The sequence below is a fragment of the Melanerpes formicivorus genome, unplaced genomic scaffold (assembly GCF_026170545.1).
Source record: "Melanerpes formicivorus ecotype bairdi unplaced genomic scaffold, bMelFor1.0.p_v2 SCAF_8, whole genome shotgun sequence".
Classification (NCBI taxonomy): domain Eukaryota; kingdom Metazoa; phylum Chordata; class Aves; order Piciformes; family Picidae; genus Melanerpes; species Melanerpes formicivorus.
Genome location: NW_027142360.1, coordinates 16,572,219 through 16,583,519, shown reverse-complemented (window position 1 = coordinate 16,583,519; position 11,301 = coordinate 16,572,219). Strand labels below are relative to the sequence as shown.

The following is an 11,301-nucleotide window of genomic DNA, read 5'->3' as shown; positions in this document are numbered from 1 at the left end:
CCTTTTCCTCCTCAACCCACAGGCACCACCAAAGTCTGCCTGTGTTTACCAGCTAAGTGCTTGGGGTTGCAGTGCTGAACACCAAGGTTAAGACATCTCACTTGGATGCACCAATGTGCTGGGGGAGCTGGGGCTGCAGGCACTGTGAAATGGTGGCTGGTGGACAGCTGGACTCAGTGATGCCTTCAAGAAGCCATGCATGTACAAACTATATTGAGAGCAGCTGTTCCATGTGTGGGAAACAGCAGTGGGCATAATGTGGCAAGCAGAGATCCAGGTGCCTAGACAGGACCTAATGTGCTGATAGCTGGAAGTGATGCAGTCACCCTCTCAAAATAAAGGCAAAAATACAGAGGTGACGGAAGGGAGGCAACCAGAGGCAAAGAAGGGAAGTGATGAGAGAAGGCAAGAACGCTGCCGAGTCACTTCATCACTTTTTTTGCAGTTCGCATCGGTGAAATGCACAATCCAGCGACTGTAGCCTGTTGCAATTCCCTTCTCACCATGAAAGCTGTAATGTTGGTTTTCCTTATTATGGCCTGCTGATGCATGGGAGCTTTAATCGTGAAAGGATTAATGTGCAGGGGGAAGGAGTTTGGATTGCAGGGTTCATTTATTTAATTAAAATAATACATAAATAATGAAATAGACACACCATCACTGAGCTTTACTGGAAGACTCTCTACACTGACTGAGAAACAGGAAAGCAACAGATGAAGAAGGAATTTTTTGTGCTCAGTCCTCCTAGAAACCTTGCAACAGAAGAGACTCTGAGCTTCAGCCCTTACATTTCAGTTTTCCCTCCTCTGCACGTTTGGTTATTTCTCCTTGCTTCTCAATGGCATTGAGTGTTCCAGTTTAGCAATAGCAGTTCAAGGTATCATGCAAAATTGCTAGGTGTAGAAAAGCAGATTTTACATGGATAAAATAACACGACAAGCATGCAGGCACACACATGCTTATATAAATATGTTCAGATCAGGAAATAATTAATTCAGCAGGAGATCAGTATCCTCTGTGCTATGGATATTCCAATAAAACACACCAAGCAGTAAAAGAAATAACTGGTATTACAGACAAAAACTGGCAACATCTTCATGGTCTAAATTCTCAACCTATGACACCTCTGAAGCAAAGGCTTGAAGCTTGGAATCTAAAAAATATATTTTATGGGTATTTGGCTCCTCTCCTATTGAAAGTCTTAAACTCTTATAAAGAGCCTCAGCCTAAATTCTAGAGACCTCTTCTAACAGACTCACAAGTATTCCTCCATTGCCCATAAAGGAATGGGTTCAGGATGAGATTTGGAGAGCTTAACTCCACCTAAGTCTCCATTTTTACTTTTGCATGGACAACTCAAGAGGCCTAGGGGCAATCAAATAACAAGAGGAGGTACCTGAATTTAGCTAGAAGTTATAATGTCTGAACCTGGGATGCAGATGCGGGGTGCGGGTATTCATTACTTGATTGAAGTATTGTTTTAGTAGTGAACTGACATCTGTGGGATGCAAACAAGACACACCTCAAAAGACTGCTACTTGTCGAGGTAAAGTTCTTTATACAGCTCACAACACAGAAAATCAGCATTACAGTCTTGAGCTTGTGTGGCTGCTCTAATTTTCATAAACCATGCAATTCCAAGGATTGGATGTGATCTGCCAAGGCAAATAATATGCAGATACCTGATGTAGGAAACAGATGGATGCCAGCCATCTCTGCCAGCCGCCTCTTTCTAAAGGATAATCCCCACCAGTGAGTGGAACACATTAACATGCTTTCATTTCATCAGACCAAAAAGCTCTCTCTCAGCAGGTACTTACACAGAGGAGAAGGTTCAGTTGAGAGAATGTCCTCTGGTCTCACCTGCCAGCATCTTCCAAACATTTGCAGTTACGTTATCTTCAGATCTGCAGGGTAGACAGTGCTGAGTACTTCAGCTTGGCCCAGCAAACGTGCACCTGTACTTAGTCTGATCATCAAGCATAACCAAAGCAACTCATCTGGCTTACTTAAAAATATGGCTATGTATTTCTTCACATATAGACTAGAGCTCAGCAAAGAGAACTAAAACTTAAGAAAGCATCACAACAGTATCAGAGAACACAGGTCTGTTGCACCCAGGAACTCCTTTAGTACTCATTTCTCCTCCTTCCTCTGTTCCTGTCTAGGAAACAAAGTAAGTATTCCAGCTTCCAGCCAGGCCCCTGGAAACCCTTGTAAGGGTGGAACAACACTGCTGAACGCTTTGCAAACGCTGCTTATGAGCAAAAAGTCTGTTTCTGCACCAATGATACATGTCACCAAGTTCAGCTGCAATACGCGTAATAATTGTACAGAAAGTACCTGGCCTCAGTTTGTAAAGTAAGTATTCATAGGAACTGTCTTTGAAATGCAGTGTTTGGTTTGGGTCTCATTTATTTATTTCTTTATTTAGCTAAACACATGGAATGAATTAACATCAGCTCTGGGAATCTTCACTCTTATTGCAGGTGTTGCAGACTTTCTGAGCAGACCTAAACATTTGACTGAAAGCTATTTAGCCAGCTAGTTGTTGTTTTTTTTTAATCCTGAGTGTCTCTACACCAGATGGCAAATAATTTGTGCTGTTTTGAAAGTTCATGGCAAAAATGAATCCTAGAACTAGACTGATTTTGATGATAAATTTATACTGCTAACATGTTACAATCTTTTAAGATTGTTTCCCAATGCACATAGACTTCATGAAGGTAAGCCTACTGAAACCATAGGCTTTATGCTTGTTACTGGGATTATCTGTACAGCTTAGATTTGGTACAACACATCCTTCAATACTGTTTTGCAAATTGGAGCCTAATCCTATTTCCTTTAAAGCTGGCTAGCAGAAGTCTACCGATTTCAATGGGAGGATAATTCCTTTTTGTGAATAAGGGAAAGCATTTACATAAAATAATACGGTCAGAAACTGAGAATTCCCTAGTGGTGTCTGTACACTCAGACAGCTTAAATTCTCACCAAATGTTTATTTCAGAAACAATGAAACACTGCATGTTTTACACTGACACCAACAGCTAGAAGGATGCAAATCTCCTGCAAAAATCATTATTTAAGATTCTCTATGTCCATTCTAACATTGTCTCACCTTCCCTCTGTGACTTTTACTTCTTAGTATTCTTCTATCTGTTATGAATGACACTAGCTTACTATTTGCTTTGGTATATTTTCATTCCTCTAGTGACAAATATAACACCAATTGCAAAGCTGACAGTATGTTACAAAATAAAGGGGAAAAGCTCTGTTGCTGATACACTCAGCCATATCTGTACTTCTATATTTATCATTATCTTCAATTCCCATGGCTATTACGTATGAGCACAGAAAGGTCCTTATGCTCAGTTTTAATTGATGTACTTAATTTGCTCTGGTTTCACATTTAAGATTGTGGAAATTTAAAAGGAAAAGTGGTACTTCTACTACATCACAGTACCTGTGCTTATACCAGTAGAAAATTGTCATTTTTAATTTTGGAGGTTATGGTATTTTATCATGCTTTATAGCCATCTAATCACAATGTAAAGCAATGATTCATTGTATACTTCCTTATGGAAACGCATGCTTCCAACCAGCTAGAAGACAATTCACTGAGGAATATTAACAACCCTCATAACATAAGGAAACCCATTTTCATCAGTGGCACTCATGCTATTTGGCTCTTGAAGAGCTATAAAGGACCTAGCTGTAGACTACACTGAATTCCAGCCAGAAGAGAGCTTCCAGAACAACTATCGCTGGACACTCCTCCTTGCTGCCTCTGGGGGCACTGAGTGATTTCTGAGCTGCTCATGGGAGTCCAGTGCAGAGTCAGCTGGCACAGACCAGAGCAAAACCTAGGCTCATCTGGTGGGACTAGGGCTTGCACTGGACATGCAAAACCACTAGGCAGCTGACACTGTCATCTTGACAGACTGCCATACTCATGGCACTCAGCAAGATCAAGACTTTGATTTAGCTTTTATTTAAGTGAAGTTGTCCTGAGGTGAATGCATGCTAGGACAATTTTTCATTCCCTGCACCGTAAGGACAGTGACTAGGCAGAAGAGACCGAGTTGTGGCTCTCACATGTAGGACTCTTTGTTAGTCCAGTGAAGTGGCCATATTGGAGCATGCCAAAGTGATTTCACTGTGTGCAAACCTTCAATTTCTGCTACAAGAGATCATCTACCTTCTCTGGCCACAGGCTTGGGGGATGGCTTCTTTTCTAAATGAAAAAGCTCGTTCATCTTAACTCTGTCAACTCTATGTCTGCATCGGGTCAAGTTTCCAAGATGTCTTTCTGAAAGAAATAACAACCTTACTTTAAAATGAAGAAAAAACATGAACTTTATGCATTCATTTTTACTTCCACAGTTCTAGAGATTGGTAGTGCTTTGCACACCAACCTCAGCAGGCCCAGCAAGGTTTCTTGCAGCCTCCTGTAGCACGCCAACAGTGCGTGCCCATGCCAACGCCAGACAGCGACTGGGTGTGCCTGTGTTTTTCTGCCAGTTCTAGCTACATGGAAACCCTGCGGGAAACCCTCACCCACTTGGTGAATGGGGAAAATTAAGTGTTTTCTGGAAAAACTTTCCAGACCTAAAATTGGTGCTGGCTCACTCCGGACCCTGCCCATCATCCTTATGTCCAAGTTTAGGGCTAGGCTCCGCAGGTGCACATGCCAGATCCGCGGGACCAGGGCAGACCCCCGCCATGCCTCAGGCCGGTCCCGCAGAGGCCGGGGGCTCAACCTCGGGGTTCGTCCAGCCCGCGGCCGTGAGGGGCGGGCTGGAGCCAGGCTGCTCTCTCCGCCGCGCCGGTGGCCAGGCCCGCAGAGGCGCGTTCTAGCGGGCCGGGAGAACGGCCGCGGCGCCCAGCCTACCTCAGCGAACAAAGGAGGGCTCGGGCCGGCCGCTCGCGGGGCAGCGATCCCAGACGCTACGGCCGAACACGGAGAGGACGCCCACGCCTCATTCGCGGCGGTGGGGGAGGCCCGGCCGGAGCGGAGAATCCGCCCCACCCCTGTCCTGTCGCTGCCACCGCCGCCGGCAGGGAATGGGAGGAGAGCACTGGTCGCCACCGCCCCCAGCCCCGCCGTGCCGAGCCGCGCCCCGCCCCGCCGCGCCCCATGGTGCCGGCGCGGGCGCGGGGCCGAGGCAGAGGCTGTGAGGCCGGCGGGGCGCGCACACGCTGGCTCGCTGCCGCCGGGCATGGAGGGCGCCGAGGCGGCCGCCTGCGGCAGCAGCAGCAGCCCCGCACAGCCCCGCTGCTCCTCCTGCGGCTCAGGGCCGGCCGGCGCCGAGGCAGCGGCGGCAGCAGCAACAGCAGCCGCAGCTGCTGCAGCGGCGGCGGCCATGGAGGAACCGCTCGGGAAGGCTCCGTCCCCGGAGGTAACGGCGGCAGCGAGAAAGCAGCAGGGGGTGAAGCGGCATCACCACAAGCACAACCTGAAGCATCGCTACGAGCTGCAGGAGACCTTGGGCAAAGGCACCTATGGCAAAGTAAAGCGGGCCATCGAGAGGTTTTCTGGCAGAGTGGTAAGGCAGATGGAGAGGCTTCTCTTTTGCCTTTTATTATATATGTATGTGCATATAATTTTTCTTTCCAACACCCGCTTTAGAACAGAGCCGTCAGGGTGCAATCCCTCAGGGACCCGTTCAGAGGGAGATCAGTCCATATGCAGGGCTGATGTGTCCCGGTGAGGCGGGAGCCCGGCGTGGCCGGCAACCTGCGGGTACCCGGGTCTGCTCCCGCACTGACGAGAGGGTTAGCATCTCACTCATGTCAGTGGTCACTTGAGTCCAGGGCTTTGTTTGCAGTGCAAATCCCATACAGAAACTTTTTTTTCCTTTTGTCGGGGGGTAGTGGTATTTTTTATTTGAAGGTTCTGTTATTATTGGAAAAATAGGGTGGCTTATCGGGTTGTGTTTTCCTTTTACATGCAAGTTCACTGTGAACTGTTATTCTTTCCCCACTGGAAATTCGCAGTTTAACAAAACCTGTCACATCCCCTGAGGTAACCAAAGCCACTCACAAAGTACTGTCAGAAGGGCAAGCGCTGGTTCTCCGGTTAAAAATGCCATGATTCAGTCATACTTTTGTGACCTGAACTTTGCTGACACCTAAAAAAATGGCTGGGACTGCAACCCAGCTCCATTGGTTTTTACGATCCGTTTCACCGCTCAGCGGTGCCGGATGGCTGGAGACTTCAAGCAGCCCGGAGGTTGTCCAGCAGTAACTCGGCTCCAGCATTTCCTCATCGGTGCAGCACTCCAGCAGGGCGCAGAAATGCAATTGAAGAAATGCACACATTAATCAGAGTTATTGTCATTTTTCCTTCCCTGAAATACATAACTATTCACAGAGGGCAAGTGAATGAGAAGCAGGCGTTGCATTAAAGATTGCTCAGAGAAATAGATGGCTTTCTAAAGAGCTCTTAATGCTGCTTTTCATATGAAGCAGACTAATTGAGTTTTCACTAGACTTCATCTAAAAGCAAGACATTTCCGTAGTGACGTTACAGGTTTTATCTCATTTATCTTTCCCTTTTGGTTGCCTGGAGGCTCAATACACACCCAGAGGTAGAAGAAACTGTATAAAAGGAAATGAAATTGCAGATGTCATGGCTGTAATAAGGGACACTTACTTTGCAACTAAATATCTTTGTGTCGACAGTAAAAATGAGTTTCAGCCAAGCTGTAGAGTCATATCATGTATGCTTTCAGTTTATTAGCTCATTTGGAGGCTGGCTAAAGAGAAACCAGAGATGGACATCTCTGCACATGCTCACTCCCAGTCCATGATTTTCTAAGTTTGCTGTCTTGGCTGTTTTACAGTTGAAGGCTAACAAAAGCTTCAGTAGTTTGAGCTAAATTACAAAATGCAGTAAAGAAGCAAATATGTTGAAAACACCTTTTTTAGAAAGACCTGATTAACCACACACAAAAAGTGACCATATTGTTAAACCCACATTTGGGTTTGGGAAGGGCCCTCAGAGGAAAGGATGTAGCATAGATGTGTATCTCCTTTAAGTCAACAACACACCTGGGTTTTTTTTATATTGTCCTGGCAAGCATTTCAGTTATACAGCTAGGGATACTTAGATGATGCATTCTGAAGTCAACTTTTATGGCTAGTGCCATCTTCAAATGGAGAAGGTGAAAACCAGAACTCCCATGCAGACTTAAATGCAGTAAAAATGTTGCACTTGCTCTTATCAGTTGGCATGTAGAAGCTAAACAAATCCTTACCAGAGTGTGAGTTTTATACCATAGTAATACAAGCCTTGGCGTGTGGCGCTTCATAATTATTAACTAGTCTGCAGGCAAGTTCTGGTGTAATGTGTCTGTTTTAACTTTAACATCTGTGAGTGTATGTAAAGTATCCACATTTTGTATGCTTACAGAATAAAAGCTGGTTGTCAGGAATCCAGCCAGACTTAAGTGAATGGAAAACTCTTGTGTTTTTTGTTTGTTTGTTTTTTTCCCCTGATAGTTCTCTTGTTTGACTGTTGCAGAGAACACCAGTTGTTTCTGTGGGTAAGACAAGGGCATGGACAGAATGATCAGAGATGGGCAGAATTTTCCTTCACTTTCCCCCTAGCCTTTCTCTTCCCTTACTTCCCTCAGTTTTTATTAGTGTTGAGTGTTGCCAGGGCTCATGAGCAGGCTGGACTGGATGTGTGTCCAGCAGGGGATGCACAGAGCAAGCGATGCAGCTGACAGTCTCTTGCACCATGTCCAATGCAAATCATCTCACAACTGGCAGCTAGGTAGCAAGAGTCCCAAGGTCACTCAGTCTGTTTGCTTCCTATTCTGCTGCTGGTTTAGCTAATCATCTTTTTCTTTACTCAGGCGTAAGCAGGTATTTGAAGCTGTACGGTAACAGATTGCGAAGCTGGACCTTGGCAGCGGCGTTGTGTTCCCAGTCATCAGCCCTGTCTAAGTGATCCTGTTTGGCCTTTCTGCCTCTCATTTGTTAACAATCTCTTTAGCCATACAGCACTTCATAAAGATATTTGCATGGTTAGCTAGACTTTTAATATGAAGCATGAACTTTGGATTTGTCATCATCTGTATAAATACAGAGCTTAAGAGTGAAATAGAAATTGGCAGATTTGAGTTAGTGAAGTAAAACCAAGGTGAGAAAACAGTTCAATCAAGGGTGCAGATATGCTTTAGTCCTGTGTCACTGGAAATCAATAACAGGATTTTTGGTGACCTGAATGAAAGTATTACTTGGCAGTTATTAACTGCAGATTTATTCAGGTTGTTACAGTGCTTTGTCTTTCCTTTTAACTTCGTGGAACATGATTGTAAAGCTGCCTGCCATAAAACTCCAGGGTAGAGCGTATATGCATTTAATTTGTTATTGGAAACAACTTACATGAATTTGTGTCTTAGTTACCACAGTGACTACAGACAGTATTGCTTGCTGCACAAAGCAGTTAAAATATTGCCCACTACATGACGTGTGAGGTGCCTAATTTTGCCAGCAAAGCTTCCTTCATTAGTACTGGCTCGGTATACACTGTGTGATATTTTAAATTAAGGCACCTGTTAGTAAGTGTAAGGATGAAGAGGGAATATCGCAAGCCTGTGAAGTAACACTCATGTTGACATTTCTGTGGGTGTTTTCTCCACTTGTCATCTTGCACATGTTAAACCAAAGAACTGAGCATTTGTTCATATTATGCATTCAATGTTTGTTAGCCAAGAAATCCACAGTTACACTTATGTCAGCCTTAGATAAGCTGTGTGTTGACCGTGTCTGGCTGATCCTGTGCATGGTGCGTGGTGATGGTAGGTGTGCTTGGTTCTTTAAGTAAACGATTCCACTGGCATAAATACTCCTTCTAATGGAACTTTCAATTACAGATAGGCATTTTCAGTCTTTTTATATGTCTTTTCCTGACATTATGTAGAAAACAATGTCTGGCTACAAAAATGCATTACTGTTAGTTACACTGATGTCAATAAAGGAGCACATAGGTCTAAAATGGGGAAGATACCTTGTTAGGCTGCCTGGGGCTCTCCCAGCAGTTTAACTCAGGGGTTCAATATTCTGGAGGGTTTACAGCTTCCTGTGGGTGCCCTCAGTGGAGGTGCTCTGGTGGGAGTCATTTGCTTTCCCTGCTACTGCAGGACCTGGAGCTTGCTAATGTTGCTGGTTGGTTGTTATATTTGTTATAACCTTTTATGAAGCACCCCGTTTTATCTGCACCCTCTTTTATCTCTTTTTCCTTCATTTGTCATCTGCCCTCAAGAGAGATTTTGCGCTTTGCAAAAGCCAGGAGCTTTTCTGCCTTGCGGTGGGGAGCGGCTTCAGGAGCCTCCCCTCCGTCTTCACCTCCCTCTCTGCCTGAGAGCTAGGACATCTTTTCTTCCTCCTCACCAGTAGGTGGAGGAAGCACTATTCTCCTACAGTAGTTCCTCCAGAAAGTTAATTTTGGGAATTGATGACAAGTTGCAGCCCGACATGAAAAACAGGCATGCAGTGTGTATTTGTGCAGGCGTGTTATGTGTGGTGGTGTGTGCTATTTATCTTTCATGCACAGAAACGCCAAGTAGAGAGATGTTATCAAATTAAGTTGGTTTCCAAAATAAAATCTTGGTGGGTAAAAAAAAAACACAACACAACTCCCCAAAGAAACCGAACAATCCACAATTTAGAGTGACTGAAAATTTTTTAGTTGCAACTCCAGAGAAAATCTTTGATATGAAACAGTTCTGCTCTATGGTGGTTTTGGACACAGGACTTCTGGGACAAGGAAACAACAGTAGATAACGCAAGAGGAGGACCTTTGCTTCGCTGGCTGTATTTCTCTGTATCACAGCAAACTGAAAACACAAATGCCAACAGTGACAGCTCTGTCATGTTAGTAATTAAGGCCTTGTTGGCCACACAACTATTTGTTTGTGGTGTGGTTTTTAGGGGTTCCAAATAACAAGATAAAAGTGTGCTTGTGGGTCACTGGGGACAGTGAAAGCCAGGTGGGACATTTTTCCCAATTCTCTCATCTGCTTTGCTCATCAAGTAAAAAATGTTGGTATACCTCTATTCCCTCTTATATTTAATGCTCTCTTATCTTTAATGACATGTTATGTTTCCTTTTTTTTCTTTTTTTCCCCCTTGCAATTTCTTTTTCAGTTAGCACCTGGGGCACTAATTAATATTGATTTTTATCTTGATCACTCAGTGTGTATCTTCTGCAGGATAATGTTCAAATGTGATACAGAACTGTTTACTTGGGGTTTTTTAGGTTGTTGTTCTTACTATATCTTCTTTTATTGTAGACACCAGTGGAAGTATCTACACAACACTGCTGTGATGTGAAGTGGTTGTATAGCACTTTGCACAGCAGGGTCTTGATTTGTGAATGTGGTTTCCACAGCTATGATAATACACTTTAATAGTAACAATGGCTTGTATCACTACTCTGTTTTATACATGAGAAAGAAAAACTTGGTGATTAAAGCCAAAATCATCAGAATTACCAGCTAGTTCCAAGTGCATAGCCTAATACCTAATTTTTTCAGACATGTAGAGTACATAGCATCAGGGTCCTATGGATGACAGCCTCCTCCTGCAGATCTTGGTTTCTCCTTCGTCCTGGGCTTTCTCTTTACTTCAGGCTTTTGTCCCTGCATGACGCTCAGCTTTCATCTCCATTTCTGGCTCTTTTGTACTCTGCTTGTGCTATTGCCTCTTGCTTTGTTCTGGGTGCCAGTGCTGTGACCTGCCTAGAGAGTGCTGCCTTGCTCCCTGCTTCCAAGTTGGTAGCTGCCAGCAGAATCTGTGCAGCCTGTGATGGGAGCTGCATGCACCTCTTCTGCCACACAACACTTATAGGGGGCCAGAGGTTCCCCAGTGAAAGATTAATGTTAAGCAAAATGTATTGCCAAAGCCTTATTTCATTATCTATTTGTTTGTTTAAAATGTGCAGACTGAATTCTTTTAGGGACTTTATAATGTGACGATGTTTCTGCAGTGCTGAAGGCATGTTGGTGAAGCTAAGGTCGTCCTCTATAAAAATTCTGTGAATGTATGCATGGAAATTCTAGATCTGGAATGAGTGGAAGTTCAAAAGAGTATATGGTCTTGAAAATAATTCTGCTGGGTTTTGTTCTACCTTTAATTATTAGATGTGTTCTGAGACTGCTTTAAAAAAAAAGTAAAGGAAAAAGAAAAAACCCTCTGGATTTAATCTAGTGTAATTCAGAGAGAACATTGTGGGCTTATTACAATAGGAGTTATTACTTGGTTGTATAAAATTTACCCTGTTCTTCACAT

At 44.1% G+C, this 11,301-nt stretch overlaps 1 protein-coding gene and 1 long non-coding RNA gene across 3 annotated transcripts in view; one reads left to right on the top strand and one right to left on the bottom strand.

The window, feature by feature from the left end:
• Positions 1–533: 533 nt before the first annotated feature.
• Positions 534–5,040, bottom strand: LOC137442729 (uncharacterized). Of its 2 annotated transcripts, XR_010987760.1 has the most exons (5): positions 4,892–5,040; positions 4,199–4,309; positions 1,821–1,907; positions 1,397–1,498; positions 534–893 (listed from the first exon to the last, which is right to left on the bottom strand). It is a non-coding gene; the product is annotated as an uncharacterized lncRNA (long non-coding RNA). The 2 variants fall into 2 exon arrangements; XR_010987759.1 differs by having other exon boundaries at positions 534–1,498.
• A 164-nt stretch (positions 5,041–5,204) lies between these two features.
• NUAK1 (NUAK family kinase 1) overlaps positions 5,205–11,301 on the top strand; it is a 49,321-nt gene continuing 43,224 nt past the window's right edge. Inside the window, exon 1 of the mRNA XM_068142302.1 lies at positions 5,205–5,546. Coding sequence (XP_067998403.1) covers positions 5,220–5,546 — 327 coding nt within the window. The 5' untranslated portion in view covers positions 5,205–5,219. The remainder of the gene's footprint in view (positions 5,547–11,301) is intronic.